Genomic DNA, 16,890 nt, shown 5'->3' with positions numbered 1-16,890 from the left:
TTTTACAGGTAGCATCTGAAGCTCCTAGAGGTTCAGTTCCTTGCCCAAGGGTACACAGCTTCAAAGAGGCAGAACCTGGGTTAGAGCCCAGGCTAGGCTGTCTGACTCTAGAAGCTGCATTCTTAATCATGCCACGATTTTCCTCAGAAAGTCAATAGAGTACAGATGTGCTAAATTAAACCACCTAGTGCAGCAGCAGCCACAGGAGCCAGCCGAAAAGATTTGAGGCCATTTTGTATTCCCTTCTCAACCTATAATCTGCTTCATTTTCAGACCTAGATCTCGTGTGTCCTTTTTCTGACAGTGCTGTGAACAGAAACAGGGTACCAAAAGAATTTCTCTCCCTGCTTAAGACTCTGAAAGTTGAGGGTCATGGAGCAGACCAAGAGAGGCCAGGACCAGAGCTTGCGATTATCAGGGCCCTGGGCAAGGTTGGGGTCACTGCCAGGATCCTAGTAGACCAGATAAGATGGGTCAGATGTCAGAATTCTCATCAAGACCAGTGGTGCTTTACCTTTAATTCCTCTAAGACTCTCATGACAATCTTAACTCCCCCCCTCTTTTTTATTTTCTCAGAAAAATGGACAAGCTCACATACAAAAAGGGTTTTCAGGTGGCCTGACCTAAAAGCGTCCGGCTACAAATCTCTGTCTTAGGCTACAGAGTTGAGTATTTGGGAGCATACTCTGGAGCCAGATAGCCTGGGTTCAAAGTCCTCTTCTCCCAATTATTACCTGTGCAGCCTTGTGCTGAGTTACTCGGTATCTTAGGCTTCAATTCCCTCAACTATGACGTGAGGATAATAAAACTATTTAAATACAGGATCGTTGTGAGGATTAAATGAGTTACTAGATATAAAATGCCTAGTACACAGTCAGCTCTCCAGCGCTATGTGCTATCACTGCTGGTAGCACCTTGGCCCATTCAGTAAATGTTTATGGATAGTGGGGACACCAAGTCTAAAGAAAAACATCCCAACCAGTGTGTCACAAGTGGGCTATAGTCATATAAAGATATTGACCCGCTCAGCCCTGGAGCCACCAGAGCCCCAGCTGGTTGCTCCTGGCTTCAAGTAGCAGCATCCGCCAAATACAAATATCCTTCTCTTTGGGTGCCCTGACGTGAAAACAGTTTGAGCAGCACCGATTGAGAAGATCAGTTGCCAGGTAGTGAGAACCAAGTAGGCAGTCCAAATCCCAAGTCCAGGGGATTCTGTGGATGGGTGACAATGAGAATCTTCACTGCAAACCCTAGAACAAGGCTGTACAAGTCTGGGCTCTGGCTCAAGTAGGCTGTATGCTCAAGTAGGAAGTCCTGCCAGCAGGACACTCCAACACATCCCTCCCTGCACACAAGGACCCCGTGAATCACTCCACAAGGATTTGTGGAGAGCCCACAGTGAACCAGAAACCAGCCTGGGGCTCACAGTCTTGTGTGGGCAAGCAATGTTAAAGAGGTAGTGATGAGTACCAAAGTAGGCGACTCTATTGGTATGAGTACCAGGAAGAGGCAGCACCCAAGGTTGCAGGGATTTATCATGGCTGGGAGCTGTGCCTACAAGGTGGAGTCCAAGGACCACAGCAGGCTACTCAAGAGCTTGATCAGGGAAGTAGTGCATGTAGACTTGTACTTTTTTTTTTTTTAAGCTTATTTATTTTGAGAGAGGGAGAGAATTCTAAGTAGACTCAGCACTGTCAGCACAGAGGCTGAGGTGGGGCTCGAACTCAAAAACTGTGAGATCATGACCTGAGCTGAAATCAAGAGTAGGATGCTTAATGGACTGAGTCACCCAGGCACCCCTGTACTTTTTTTTAAGGGCACTCTGATATAGTATTACAAAATGAATAGGAAATAGGCAAGAGTTCATTTGAGGACATACATTAGGAGGCTCTTCCAGTGATCAAGATGTGAGCGGTGATACCTGAAATAGGTACATATACTTAAGTTTTGTAAAATTGTTTTTAATTGAGATATAATTGACATAAAACATTAAATTTAAATTTAGGTTGTAAATAATGACTTAATATTTGTATATAGTGTGAAATTATCACCAGAGTTTAGTTAATATCCTTCACCGTACATAATTGCAGACTTTTTTCTTGTGTTGAGAACTTAAGATTTATTCTATTTAATTGTCAAATATGCAATACAATATTATCATTAACTATAGTCAACCATACTGTACATTACATCCCCATTGATTTACTTATTTTATAACTGGAAGTATGTACCTTTTGACTCTCTTTATCCATTTTGCCTACCCCCACCCTTGCCTCTAGCAACCACCAGTCTGTTCACTGTATCTTCTTTGGGTGTTTTGGGTTTGTTTGTTTTATTCCACTTCCTGAGTTAGTTCATATGGTATTTGTCTTTGACTTACTTCACTTAGCATAATACTGTCTAAGCCCGTCCATGTTGTCACAGGTGTCAAGATTTCCTTTTTTATGGCTAAATAATATCCCATTTTATTTTATTGAAAAGTGTTTTAAATGTTTTATTATTTTTTTTTTGAGAGAAACAGCATGAGCAGGGGAGAGCAGAGAGAGAGAGGGAGACACAGAATCCAAAGCCGGCTCCAGGCTCTGAGCTGTCAGCACAGAGCCCGACACGGGGCTCGAACCCACAAACCATGAGATCATGACCTGAGCTGAAGTCGGTTGCTTAACCAACTCAGCCACCCAGGCGCCCCAGTAATATCCCATTTTATATATGCTCCACATTTTTTTTTTTTTATCCATTCATCCACCCATGGACACTTAAGAATTTTCCATGTCTTGGCTATTGTAAAAGGTGCTGAATGGTTTTTATTTGTTTCAAGTTAGTGTTTTTATTTTCTTTGGATAAATAATCCAGAAGTAGAATTGCTGGATCACATGGTAGTTTTATTTTTAATTTTTTGAGGAACCTCCATACAGTTTTCCAATTTACACCAATTCCCACTCCCGCCAACAGTGCACAAGGGCTCTACAAGGATGTTTTCTCCACGTCCTTCCCAGCACTTTTTATTTTGAGTCTTTTTGATAATAGCCATTCTAACAGGAATGAAGTGAGATCTCATTGTGGCTTTAATTTGCATTTCTCTGGTGATTAGGGATGTTGAGCATCTTTTCATGGACTTGTTGGCCATCTGGATGTGTTCTTTGGAAAAATGCCTATTCAGGTCTTCTGCCCTTTCTTAATCAGATTGTTTGGTTTCTTGGTGTTGACTTATGTAAGTTCTTTATTTTGGATATTAACCCCTTATCAGATAATATGATTTGCAAATATTTTCTCCCATTTGGAAGGTTCCCTTTTCATTTTGTTGATCGTTTCCTCTGCTGTGCAGACACTTTTTAGTTTGATACAGTCCCACTTGTTTGTTTTTGCTTTTGTTGCCTTTGCTTTGGGCATCAGACCAAAAAATTAGAACCAAGACCATGTCATGGAGCTTATCATTTGTGTTTTCTTCTAGGAGTTTTATGGTTTCAGGTCTTACATTCAAGTCTTTAATCTATTTTGAGTTAATTTTTGTATATGGTGTCAGATAGTGGTGTGTCGAGACTTTTGAGGGAAAGGGAAGACTGACTCAAGGCTGACCCCACTGATTTTGGGTGGCTGGAGATGGCAGTCCAGGGATAGGTGATCCTCGAAGGGGAACAGTTCTGGGGAGCCCATTGTGAGTTCTGTTGGGGACTTGTTCCGTTAGTGGTGCCTGTGAGATATTCACTGGCGATGGCCAACAAGGCCAGTGGATGCATAGATCTGAGCATGGGAGAGATGTCAGAATATGTAGAGAGAATCAGTAGCCATGGGGTTGGCTACCTGCCTTCAACGGGCCTTCCTCCTAAGGAGAGTGAGTTTAAAGGTGGGTTTTGATTGGGCCCAGGTGGCTCAGTCAGTTAAGTGTCTGACTTTGGCTTAGGTCATGATCTCACAGTTAATTAGTTCAACCAGCCCCACGTTGGGCTCTGCACTGCTGGTGCAGAGCCTACTTGGGATTCTCGCTCTCTCCCCTCTCTCTGCCGCAACCCCACTCACACTTTCCCTCTCTCAAAATAAGTAAACTTCAAAAAAAAAAAAAAAAAGTGGGTTTTACAACCAGTTTGGTGTGCTTCTGTTGTGTGCCCAACTTTAAGAATTCTTAAATAGGAATATTTTGAACCTTCTTCATAAAAAAAACAACACGGTTGTATACTTGGAAGAATTCATCTCTTTTTCTTCTTGGCTGGCCTTATCCCCCCTTTCCTTGTAGATCCTTGTAGCAGGAGGAAGGTATACAACTCATAATGTGACACTCCATTTTCTCAGATTTGTGACCCAGAAGGAAATCTCTGACCTCAGCTCTGGCTCTTGGTGCTGGCCAGAAGCCAACTTCATGTCTGAGTATACGAGTAGCAGTTTGCCATGGAGAGCTTGGGGCTGCAGACGGTGACCCTCAGTGATGGGACGACAGCCTACGTCCAGCAAGCTGTCAAAGGTGAGTATTTCCAGGTACCTCAGAGTCCTGCCCTGTCCCCCAGCTGCTGGAGAGGAGCATCCCCTTCTAAGAGTCTTACCCCCACTCTGTCCTCCCACCTGCATGCCACAACTACTCTACATGAGAGTTTCTTGAGGTGATTGACAAAAAGGAAACTCTTTAAAATAAAGTGCCATCCAGGCAGGCCAGCCTAGGAAATGAGACTAGCCCAGCTGCAGGAACCAGACCTCTGGAAGGCAGAATCCCTTACATGTGGAGAGTGGTTCATAAATACTTCTGGAAATGGATGAACACAGGGCTGGTTAGGACTTCCTGCTCTTCACATAATTTCCTGTCCAGTTTCTCAGTGCTTTCTAGAAGCAGTTTATTTTATTGCAAGCAAGGTTAGACACAGGGGGACACCCAGTCATAGATCTCATGCCTCAGGCCCCTCTCAGGTTGCCAGGAATAAAAATACAGAGTATACCGTTGAATTTGAATTGCAGATAAACAGGGGTGCCTGGATAGCTCAGTCGTTGAGCGTCTGACTTTGGATCAGGTCATTATCTCGTGGGTTACTGAGTTTGAGCACCATGTGGGGCTCTGTGCTGACAGCTCAGAGCCTGGCGCCTGCATCAGATTATGTCTCCCACTCTCTCTGCTCCTCCTCAACTCGCACTCTTTCTTTCCCTCTCTCAAAAATAAATAAAAACATTAAAAAAATAAAATAAAAAATTTGAATTGCAGATAAACTATGAATAATTTGGTAGTACAAGTATGTCCCAAATACTACCTACATGGGATAGATATGTATAAACATGGGACAGAATACTAAAAATAGTAAAATAGGGGCGCCTGGGTGGCTCAATTGGTTAAGCATCCAACTTCAGCTCAGGCCATGATCTCATGGTTAAGGAGTTCAAGCCCCATATCAGGCTCTATGCTATCAGTGCAGAGCCCGCTTTGGATCCTCTGTCCCCCTCCCCTGTTTGTGTGTGTACTCTCTCTCTCTCAAAAATAAATAAATATTTAAAAATAGTAAAATAACACTAAGTACTAAAAAAAGACTTTATTGTTTATCTGAAATTCAGATTCACCTGAAATTTAATTCTCAAGGAACTTAAAATTGAGGTGGACATGGAGTGAGAACTGACTGTCACTGAAGGGCAGGGCCCATGCACACGGTCATGACGGCCTCCTTTCCCACTGGCATTCTCGCGCCCACCAGATGGCCTGCCTGTCCTCCTTGGACAGCACTGGGCAAACATAGCCTCGTTCCTACCCTTTATTTTGCCTCTTCTAGACTTTGTGATTGGGGTGTCTGGGTGGCTCAATCGATTAAGTGTCAGACCCTTGACCTCAACTCAGGTCATGATCTCCTGGTTTGTGAGTTTGAGCCTGACATTGGGCTCTGCTCTAACAGTATGGAGTCTGCTTGGAATTGTCTTGCTCTCTCTCTCCCCCTCCCCCACTTGCCCGCTCTCTCCCTCTTTCTCTATCTCTCTTTCTCTCTGTCCCAAGATAAATTTAGACTCTGTAAGCATCCTCATGAAGGACTGTCATTACAACATCACACTCCTTCATTTCAATACATTGTGAAAGTGTGTTTTAGTTTCCAAGTGTACAGATAAATTGTTAATTTTATTTTAAATTGTCTGCTTCCTGATGACGGCAAAGAGGCCCCTTAATCTCATCAGCAAGCTGTTTCCATATAACAATATGGGGGGAAGGGTTGCCTTCTGGAAAGGTTGTTTGTCAAGAGCTGTCTGTGATGTGTGGGTCTGGTTGGCTTTGTTTTCTGGAAAGTGGAACTTCTCTGTAATACTTTTTTTTTTTTTAAATGTTTATCTATTTTGAAAGAAAGCACAAGCAGAGTAAAGGCAGAGAGACGGTGACAGAGGATCTGAAGTTGCCTCTGTGCTCACAGCAGAGAGTCTGATGCGGGCCTGAAATCACAAACTGTGAAATCGTAACCTGAGCCAAAGGTGGACAGTCAACCAACTGAGCCAACCAGGCACCCCTGGAATACCTTTTTTTTTTAGAGTTTATTTATTTATCTTGAGAGGGAGAGAAAGTGCAAGTGGGGGAGGGGCAGAGAAAGAAGAGAGTGAATCCCAAGCAGGCTCTCTGCTGTCAGTGCAGAGCCCAGTGTGGGGCTCGAACCCACCAACTATGAGATCATGACCTGAGCCAAAGTCGAACGTGCAACAGACTGAGCCACCTAGGTGTGCCTGGAACGCTTTTGAAGCCCAAAACCGTGTGTTTTCAGACTCCCCATCATAGGTGTTGGCCCTCTGCTGCGGTCTCGGTGGGATGGAGGAACTTAGGGAGTTTAGACATGGCCGTGGCTGCTGCACAGACCCAGTTACTCCTCATGCCTTGGTCTTCTGCTGTGAAGTAATGGTCGAGTGAATGAATAAAGAGCAAGTGGCCACACTTGGCCTGAGAAAGCCACCCTCTTTCCTTATGTCCGGGTCTCTCTGCCTCCCCCACGTCCCCATTTATATCTTTCTCCCATCCCTGTTCTCTGGCTCCTGCATGGTGCCGCAGTGTGTGCACACAGACTCACACCCAACAGACTGCACGCTCCTGAGGGCAGAGCTGGCCTTCTGGAGCACACTGTTCTAAAAGGCCTCTCTCTCCCTGGTGAATTCCTCTGAATCTCTCGACCAGGGTGGTTTCATCTTTGTTGGCGGGCAGCTCTTTGTGAGTCCAGCTTAGGCAGCAGGAAGCCCTAAAATTTTATGAGACTCATCTGTAATTAACAGAGGAGTTAAAACGTGATATTCAGGCCCAACACTTTTGATAGTGGAAGAGTTAGCTATGAATAAGAATGCACTGGACCCATTCCAGGCAAACAGGGACATATGGTCACCTCTCCATAATGGGATGTGAGGTGGGATGTGAACTGCTCTTCCCACCTGCCTCTCCCCATTGTTGTCTCTGGTATGACAGGTGATTCCAGGTTGAAACCTTTCCTCAGATAACTCTCCTCAGCCTTTTGTCTCCTGCCTTGAAGCAATAGCCACTGTACTAGCAGAAGTTCTGTGAATGCTCTCAGAACCCCAAGTGCAGTGCCCTTGCCATGACAGATACAGTGTTAAATGCGGGGAAGCCCATGGCTTGCTGGTGGGAGGGAAGTGGGGGATCCCACTCCCTCGCCCTAACTGCCTCTCTGCTACATCTTACCTTTGTGTCTGCCTTACCTTCCTTTGGCTGGCTTGTGGAACTGTCAGTTACTGACCCGAGAAGACCTGGTGTGGAGGCAACTTTGGGGATTCTTCTGAGGGGGGAGGCAGCAGAGAGTTGGGCCAGAAGCAGCTGCCTGGTGCTTTTCCCACATCATAAGAGCTCAAATCCCTAAACCTGAAACTTGGGAAGAAAGGAGTAAACAGACCATTTGGCACAAACTCTTCCCTCTCCCTTCTTCCCTTTCTCACTCCTTTCCCCCTCATCCCCTTGGAAATTCACTGGATGTGAGGAGAGGCCTAATTCTACTCTAAACAGAAGAGTCTGTTGCTCTTAGGGGTTCTCCCCAGTAAGGATCTGAGATAACAAGGGAAGTATCTCAGGAACTCTGGAGTCTTGTTACATTCTATACTGCTTGCTGGTTGCCTTAGGTGAGTCAATTTTTTTTCTTAATTAGAAAATTGAAATGAAAATATCAGAGGTCAGGGCGCCTGGATGACTCAGTCAGTTACCCGTCCAACTCTTGATCTCAGGGTGGTGGGTTCAAGCCCCACATTGGGCTCCACACTGGACGTGAAGCTTACTTGAAAAAAGAAGAAAAAATGTCAGAGGTGAATGAAGGAGACATTCCCCACAGCAGCAGTGGAATAAGACCTAGAGGATATGCAGTAGCATGACAGCTACATTCACATGTAGCTTCCTGTTGCTTGATCTTCTATTCCGTCAAAAATGCAGGTCGGCTTTATGATCATAAAAGTAGGCTTATTGACGGCTGACCACGTTCCAGTCACTTCTGATATTCATTAACTCATTTAACACTTATAGCAACCCAGTAAAGACACAGTTTTTAATCTTCATTTTAAGAGAAGGAAACTAAGGCACAGGGAGGTTAAATAAGCTGTCAGAGAACACACAGCTATTAAGCTATTAAGAGGCAACGCTGAAATTCAAACCTAGGAGGCCTGGACAGTTCCAGAGCTATTTGGTTTTTTTTTTTCTTTATTTTGAGAGAGAGTGTGCACGCACATGTGCATGCCCATGAGCACGCATGAGCGGGGGAGGGGCAGAGAGAGAAAGGGAGAGAGAGCATCCCAAGCAGCCCTCACGTTATCAGTACAGAGTCTCACTCAGGGCTTAAACCCACGAACCACATCATGACCTGAGCCAAAACCAAGAGTCGGATTCTTAACCGACTTAGCCACCCAGGTGGCCCCAGAGCCACTTGCTTTTAACCACTAAGCTATACTGTCTTATTAGAAGGTCTAGTTCTGGGCATGCTGCTACAGTGGGAGACAAGGAATATATTTTGATTTGTTAATCTGAGTGCTGAATTTTTACCTGTTGAGGTCTTTCCAGATTCCAGGGCATTCTTTGTTCTCTAGATCAGCCTCAGCAACTTACTACTAGGTTGGGAGTCCCCACTTCACCAGGCACGGATAGAATAATGAATGAAGTTGCCCCTCCTTGAGTGAGAGGAAAGGATTCTGTTGGGAGCTGTAGGGCTCCTCATGGTGAGATGTCTTCACGTCTAGTACATTTGGGGAGCAGGGCAGGGAGCAGGGGACATGGAACATGTCACCTGTGCTTAGACAGACAGACTGTGCCTCAGACATGCCTCTTCTAGAAGCAGGCAGGTATTCCTCCAGCCTCTTCGGGGCCTGATCTGCTTCTCTCCATTTCCACCTTCACAGGAGAGAAGCTGCTTGAAGGGCAGGTGATCCAGCTCGAGGATGGGACCACCGCATACATTCACCAAGTGACGGTGCAGAAAGGTAAGAGCACCCCAAGGCCCTCCTACCTGATGGAGGGAGGCCAGGCAGCCCCCACTGAAGGACCCGTCCCAGGCACCAAGCTCCAGAGAAAGGCAAGCATTGCTCTCGTTACAGAACCTCTTTCCTTTGAGGATGGACAGCCTGTGCAGCTGGAAGATGGCAGCATGGCCTACATACACCGCACACCCAAAGGTGGGATCACAGTCATCGTGACTGGCAGGAAGGAAGGGAGGCAGAACTTGCAGAGGTCGGGGCATAGACATGGGAACTGTGGTCCCAATCTCACCTGGAATGGCTGGCTCGCCTGCCTTCCCTGGTCCAGACTGTATTAGCGGCTGTTTCTGCCTTTGGGAAACTGAGCCTTGGGGCTCAATAGCATGGGTCTCAATGGCAGCTTTGGCTCTAGCACAGCCACAAAGTGTTAGGGCTTTAAACAGGACCTGAGGACATGATCCAAGACCCAGAATAAAAACTTAACTGACATCTAAGACTAAAGCCTCTTGGGGTGTCTGGGTGGCTCAGCTGGTTAAACAGATAACTTCAGCTCAGGTCATGATCTTGTAGTTTGTGAGATCGAGCCCTGTGTTGGGCTCTGTGCTGACAGCTAGCTCAGAGCCTGGAACCTACTTCCGATTCTGTGTCTCCCTCTTTCTCTGCCCCTCCCCTGCTCACACTCTGTCTCAAAAATAAATAAACATTAAACAATTAAAAAAAAAAAAAAACTGAAGCCTCGAAGGTAATGAGGAATAATGGTTTATTCCTTCCACAAGTAGTTTCTTGAGTAAGTACTACATGCTGGGCATTGTGCTAGGTGTACAGTGTACAAGAGAGGACTAAGGCAGACACAGTCCCTGCTCTTCTAGAGTCTAGTGGAGGAAACAGAAGTGAGACATGCCATCACTGATGACCATGTTGGTCACCCCAAGTGGAGGTCTAGCTCAGGGAGGGCTCCTGTGAGGAAGTAAGGCTTGGGCTGAGGGCTGAAGGGTGGACTTAATTGGGGGAAGAGGGGTGACAGGGAGGGTTCCATACTCCCAAGAGAAGGAAGGAACAGCGTGTGAGGCTCAGAGATGGGAGGAGGAAGAATGTCACGTTTGAAGGAACTGCTAAGGGCCAGAAGGTGGGGTGGGGTGGGATGGGTAAGAGAAGAGGGGCAGGGCCCAGTGCACTGGGGCTTGAGTGTCAAGACAGGGGCTTTGTTGTTGGTCTTTATCCTGAGACCAGTGGGAAGTGGTTGAACCATCAGGTAACATGATCTCATATGTGTCCTGCAGAGATCCCTCTGGATGCTGTGCTGCCTGGAGGGAATTAGGGGAGGTGACGGGCCACCAGTTAGGAGGTTCTCGGGGTCATCTAGGTCAAGATGATGATGGTCCCCTCGGGTCCTCGTGGAGCTTGTGAGTTCCCAGTCAGTGCCCCAAAGGAGATCTTGTCCCCAGGAGAGGTGGCCCCAGAAGGAGAGCCAGCCAGAAGGAATCAGGAAGCTGAGGGACCAGGAGATGCTGAAACCTTCCTTGGTATATGTATCTCTCGTTACTTTAAAGCCAGGGTCCCAGCTGTATCTCTTGCCCTTGTGTGGCATCTAGGCTAACCGCGTGTTCCCTGCAGAGGGCTATGACCCCAGTGCCCTGGAGGCCGTCCAGTTGGAAGACGGCTCCACTGCCTACATTCACCACCCCGTGGCTGTGCCGTCAGACAGCGCCATCCTGGCCGTGCAGACGGAGGTGGGCTTGGAGGACCTGGCCGCAGAGGATGACGAGGGCTTGAGTGCAGACACAGTGGTGGCCCTGGAGCAGTATGCAAGCAAGGTGAGCTCGCAGAGCCCGACACTGCCCGTCCACTCCCTCGGCCCAAACTGCCACCACTCGAGGGGACAAGGGCCATCCTGTGCTTGGGCGTGGCCTGAGCTACTCCCTTTGTCCCTCCGCTCTGCCTCCCCCGACTCCTCTCTCACGGCACTGTCCAGCATATGCATGACGTGGGACCACACAGCTGCTGATGCCCACCCTGGCTTATGATGTCTCTGCAGAGGGAAGGCCTCTGACATCGGTGCCGTCTCTCCGCTGGCAATTTAGATCCTGCTTCACTTTTGCTGTTGTAATAATCCTCTGTGCTAAGAATGCCCTTGCCAGTGACTCTTCTTAGTTTTCCAGGCCACTGAATTCAGATGTTCTTGTGCTTATTTTGTCTCTGCAACTCACTTAGCCACTTGGGAAAATAACCTCAGTAGGCAATGATGAGGCCAGATGGAGCAGAGCACCTGAGCTTCTTGGAACACAAGGCCCACACAGTAGCTTAGTTGCAAGAGAAAAGGATCTTGGCTCTCCTAATGTCACCAGTCTGTGCTCTCTCCGTGGGAGCTAGGGTCCTCCCCATGGGGGAAGAGGGCATAGAGATCTCTGAGCATGCCAAACCGGGGTACAGCCTCTGGTAGAGCCTCAGGGGGGACACAGTGGGGCTCCTTGGAGCACTAGTGTTTCCCAAGGCCCGGGGCGGGTTGTTTTTATGATAAAATTAGGTGGCTGTGTTAGAGGAGAAGAAATTCTCTTGTCTTTTCAAAACGAAACACAAAAGTTTAGAGCAGACCACTTAGGGCTATACCCATTCCTGCCACTGTCCATTGTAGTGTATTTTAGAAGCCATATTTGAGATTTGCTGCTGTTAGAAAGACAGCTGGGCTTTGAGTCATGAGCCCTGAGATCCATGATGGCTCTGCCTCTGCCTAGTCTGACTTGAGCAAGTCATTCCACTCCTAGGCCTCAGCTTGTTCCTCTGAGAGGATGAGACAGAACTAGATGACCTCAGAGGTCACTTCCAACCCTGAATGTCCTTGATTCCCTCAAGAGCAAGTGAGACATGGGAAATCCAAACACTTGAGTGGGTTAGCCCGCCAAGCAGGCCTGGCTGCCTATGACACTCCCCCGCCACTCACCAGCTGTTTAAGTGTCCGTGAAATTTTGTCAGCCGCTTGACCCCCTGATCTGGAGCTGGCTAGACAGACATTGCCATGAATTTGGCCTCACCAATTTGCCCTGTACTCCCCATGACTTCCAGAGTTCTGTTTCAAGAGCTTCTGGGAAGGCCAAAGTGTCCCATAAAGACTAAAGGACACTCCCCACAGGACCTGGCCCAGGAAAGTGGAAGAGCAGTGAGGGTTCCCTGAGGCCCAAGGCTGATGTGAAGCAGTTGGCTTTAGCAATGTTCCCGGCAGACCTGACAGGAAAACACTTGCCCATCAGCCAGGGTTTGTAGTTAGAGCTTAGACTCCTGGTGAGGACCCTCAGGCCCCTGACCTGGGTGCCTCTAGTTTGCTGCTTGTGGTCACCGCACTCTGGTAAGCCCAAGTGGGCTCATCCCCAGAGCAGGCCCCCTTGTGAATGCCCGTTCCGAGCACAGGTTTCCCACCGGGAGGGAGGGGTCTCCTCCCATCAGAGGATAACAGTGTCCAGAGCTGTGACCTCCTAGGTATGTGTGGTCAGAAGTGGGGGCTGCTGGATCTCAGCCTCTCTCAGGGGTGGCCTGAAAGGCCACCTCACCTAGCTATCTAGGGGATGCTCTTTCTTCCATAGCTGTCATGGCCCCTGTGACATTTAGCCCTCCCTCTATTAGAGATGGGTGGTGAATGGCCCTCACCACTTCTCCTCTGGCAGGTTTAACCCTGCTTATAGGGTTGTGAGCCGTCAGCTGGGCCCTGTATCCCACCTCTTCCCTCTCATCATTGAGGAGAGAGAAGACATCTAGGAACCTCAAGATTTTTTTCCCTCAGGTTCTGCATGACAGCCAGGCTCCCCATAACGGCAAAGGACAGCAGGTTGGGGACAGAGCATTCCGCTGTGGCTACAAGGGCTGTGGGCGTCTCTATACTACTGCTCACCACTTAAAGGTAAGGTTGTCACACACAGCTTTCAGCCTTCCTGTGCCAACTAGAACTGTCTCTGCTCTCAAGTTGCTCACTGGCTACTGGAAGGAAGGGATGAGTGTACAGAAATGTCAGCCCAGGGGCCTATGACACACATGTGCAGGAAGGAAGAGAATCAGGGAATGCCCTCTGGAGGAGGTGGCCTCTCAGCTAAAGAGGCAAAGTAAAGGCAGTGGCCAGTACGGATGCTCTGAGCCCTAAAGAAAATTGAAGAGCACCTTCCTACCCTCATCCCTCTGAGTCCCACGGTTGCTTGTCCTCACAGGTGCATGAAAGAGCTCACACTGGTGACCGTCCGTACAGATGTGATTTCCCCAGCTGCGGAAAGGCCTTTGCCACAGGTAACCTACCTGGAAGAAGACTAAAAGTGGACTCCTTCCCATTGAGGACAGAGAGTTCTAGATTCACTTTGGGAATTTCCGGCCTTCCCAGAGAGACTGCTGTCAGAGCACCCTGCCTTGCAGGGCGCTGTCTCTGGAAGAAGCCCGGTTACGGAAGTGAGAGGCGGCATAAGCCAGGCCAGCAAAAGGAGCCTGGGGGCTTGGTAGAGAGACTCCACCTCTTGCTTCAGCTGCGGGGTATTTGGGCCATTGCATCTCTCCGGGCTACATTTCCCCTCTGAAACCTTTAGTCATAGCTCTCAGACCCTTGTTCTAGACTGGTACTCGCTGCCCTGGAGAGGAAAAGTGTGGGCTTTTCCAGCCCCTCTTATGTGCCCAGGCTGGGCTGGGATAGAGGTTGACATAGGCTTCTTGTGCCTGAGAAGGTCTGGAGCAGGCCTTAAGATGGAAAATCCCTGCGGCGCCTGGATGGCTCAGTTGGTTAAGCAGCCAACTTCGACTCAGGTCATGATCTCACAGTTTGTGGGTTTGAGTCCTGCATCGGACTCTGTGCTGACAGCCCAGAGCCTGGAGCCTGCTTCAGATTCTGTCTCCCTCTCTCTCTGTTCCTCCCCCGCTCCTGCTTTGTCTCTCTCTCTCTCAAAATTAACTAAATATTAAAAAAAAAAAAAAAGATGGAGAATCCCTGAATTAGGATAATGAGGGGGTGAGGCCCCACAGAGCACTTTTCTCATCCCTCCCTCCCACATGCGGACAGGATACGGACTGAAGAGCCATGTGCGCACCCACACTGGTGAGAAGCCATATAAGTGCCCAGAGGAGCTGTGCAGCAAAGCCTTCAAGACCTCAGGAGATCTACAGAAGCACGTCCGGACCCACACTGGTAGGCCGGGCCCTGCCCTGTTCATACTTGGACCTGGAGCTCCTCACTCTGGCAGCACCTCCCTTCCTGAGCCAGTCCCCCTCACACACCCCATTTCCACAGGTGAACGCCCGTTCCGGTGCCCCTTCGAGGGCTGTGGCCGCTCCTTTACCACATCAAACATCCGCAAGGTACATGTGCGCACCCACACAGGCGAGCGGCCCTACACCTGCCCCGAGCCCCACTGCGGCCGTGGCTTCACCAGCGCCACCAACTACAAGAATCACGTGCGCATCCACACAGGTGGGCCAGCTGGCATGCGAGAAGCACCCCTTTGGAGGCCCCAGCCCCCTCAGTCGTAGGCTTTCTGACCTGAGCCATGGTCTTGGCTCCTAGCCCAGGGCCCTTCTGCTGGCCCATGGCAGGGAGAGGGGGTTCTGTGGTTCTGGCCATATCTCCAGAGCCACGGTCTCACTGTGAGTGAACGGTTCCTCCCTTTCTGGTTAGGCCCAACCTGCAGCTGGCTCTCAGCTCCCTGCCTGCTCCCCACACCTGAGATCTCGGGAAAGGCCAGGGTCAGGCATGAGGGGGGACAAGCAGAGTGAGATGTCACCCTTAGCGCCTCACCTCCACTGTCCGTATGACTCCTGTGTATCCTCACCCTCCCCAGTGTCACATCCCTCATCCGGCCTTCTGTGTCACCTCTCAGCCACGTCTCCCCTCACTCCCCCATCGCACCTGATAACATCAGTCACCCCCCATCTCCTGCCTCTTCTGTTGACAGCCTTCAACTTTCCAAGCCCCTAGCAGCCCCTGCGAGTCCCTTCACTTGCCCAGCCTTCCCTCATCTCCCCATTTTCTCCCCACCTCATCTCTGGGCTCAGTGGTCCCACACTCCTGTCCCCTCTGTGTTCCACTGGCCATCATCCCCAGCCATGTCTTTTCAGAATCCTGGGTGTCAGTGCCTCTCCCTCCCCCTGGCTCCCGCTCCACCAGCCCTGTCTCCCACCCCCATCCCCTTAGCTTTCCCCTTGCCAGCCCCAGTTCCCACCCCCCTCACAGCTCAGTGTCCCCAGGGGAGAAGCCATACGTTTGCACGGTACCAGGCTGTGGGAAGCGCTTCACCGAGTACTCGAGCCTGTATAAGCACCACGTGGTGCACACACACTGCAAGCCGTACACCTGCAGCACCTGCGGCAAGACCTACCGGCAGACCTCCACCCTGGCCATGCACAAACGCAGCGCCCACGGCGAGCTGGAGGCCACAGAGGAGAGTGAGCAGGCCCTTTATGAGCAACAGCAGCTCGAGGGTGAGGGGCCTGGGCAGGAGGTGAGAGTGGGGACAAGACAGGCCTCCCGTGGCCACCTGGTAGCAGGTGTCAGCCTGGGCTTTCCTCTCCTAGCCGCGTGCGCAGCCGAGGAGAGCCCGCCACCCAAACGACCCCGCATTGCTTACCTTTCGGAGGTGAAAGAAGAGGGTGATGACATCCCAGCCCAAGTGGCCATGGTGACTGAGGAGGACGGGGCCCCCCAGGTGGCTCTGATCACTCAGGACGGTGCCCAGCAGGTACAGGCGTTGGGGTAGGGGTGGGGTGGGCCACTCTGGTTGGTACTCTCTGTCTCTGAGGAGTCTGGAAGTTCTGACAGCCCCACCTCTACCCAGTTTCTCTTTTTAGCCTAGTGATTCTCAGGGAGCTGAGGCTGAGGGTACCCAGTCTTGTAAGGCAGCCCCTTCTCATGCTTTCACCTCAGCCACTGGAACTTCTAGAGCAGTTAGTAGCTTCCCCTTTACCTGAAGGCTGATAGGTCCTGATTGTCTGAGTGAGACACCTGGATGTCCTTCTCAAGAGAGGCATGTTGATGTGGGGGCCAGATCATGGCATGGGGTCTGGAAGCTAGAGTTTCTAGCCAGCAACATAACATGACCCTTGTCAGCACCCTTACCGTCAAGTGCACTCCTGTCTTTGGGAGCTGCACTCCCCACTCATCTTCCTTCCCATCTTCAGGTCAGCCTGTCCCCAGAAGACCTGCAGGCCCTGGGGAGTGCTATCAGCATGGTGACCCAGCACAGCAGCACCACCCTCACCATACCCAGTGAGGACGATGACCTTGCCACCTCTGGCACACACACAGTCACCATGGTCAGCGCTGATGGCACGCAGACGCAGCCCGTATGACCAGGCGGTTTGCTTGGGGTTTCTTGTTCTCTTGTCCTTCCTTCTTGCGGGGTGGTTGTTACAGTGCAGGCTGATCTAGGCTAGCCTTGTTTACTCACCCCACGGCTCCCCTGAACTATCTATCGGCAACTCTTCTTTTGAAAAGCATTTCACTGGGGTCATGAGACAGTTTCTAAACCTTGATCTACCTCTACT

The 16,890-nt window shown here is 49.6% G+C and overlaps 1 protein-coding gene across 7 annotated transcripts in view; it reads left to right on the top strand.

The window, feature by feature from the left end:
• ZNF76 (zinc finger protein 76) overlaps nucleotides 1-16,890 on the top strand; it is a 33,646-nt gene that overhangs the window by 14,888 nt on the left and 1,868 nt on the right. For 2 of the 7 annotated variants that reach the window (XM_039241788.1, XM_039241787.1), the window contains exons 2-12: nucleotides 4,288-4,456; nucleotides 9,316-9,396; nucleotides 9,511-9,588; nucleotides 11,005-11,204; nucleotides 13,163-13,279; nucleotides 13,581-13,656; nucleotides 14,414-14,539; nucleotides 14,642-14,821; nucleotides 15,595-15,828; nucleotides 15,922-16,085; nucleotides 16,525-16,689. In XM_039241788.1, the coding sequence (XP_039097719.1) occupies nucleotides 4,384-4,456; nucleotides 9,316-9,396; nucleotides 9,511-9,588; nucleotides 11,005-11,204; nucleotides 13,163-13,279; nucleotides 13,581-13,656; nucleotides 14,414-14,539; nucleotides 14,642-14,821; nucleotides 15,595-15,828; nucleotides 15,922-16,085; nucleotides 16,525-16,689 (1,494 nt within the window). In that variant the 5' untranslated portion in view covers nucleotides 4,288-4,383. Of the gene's footprint in view, nucleotides 1-4,287; nucleotides 4,457-9,315; nucleotides 9,397-9,510; nucleotides 9,589-10,982; nucleotides 11,205-13,162; nucleotides 13,280-13,580; nucleotides 13,657-14,413; nucleotides 14,540-14,641; nucleotides 14,822-15,594; nucleotides 15,829-15,921; nucleotides 16,086-16,524; nucleotides 16,703-16,890 lie in introns of those variants that run through there. The other 5 variants (XM_039241791.1, XM_039241790.1, XM_039241789.1 and 2 more) reach the window with 5 other exon arrangements.

This window comes from Hyaena hyaena, unplaced genomic scaffold, assembly GCF_003009895.1.
Source record: "Hyaena hyaena isolate Hyena2069 unplaced genomic scaffold, ASM300989v1 scaffold_202, whole genome shotgun sequence".
Taxonomy (NCBI): domain Eukaryota; kingdom Metazoa; phylum Chordata; class Mammalia; order Carnivora; family Hyaenidae; genus Hyaena; species Hyaena hyaena.
This window is presented reverse-complemented; position numbering and strand designations above follow the sequence as displayed.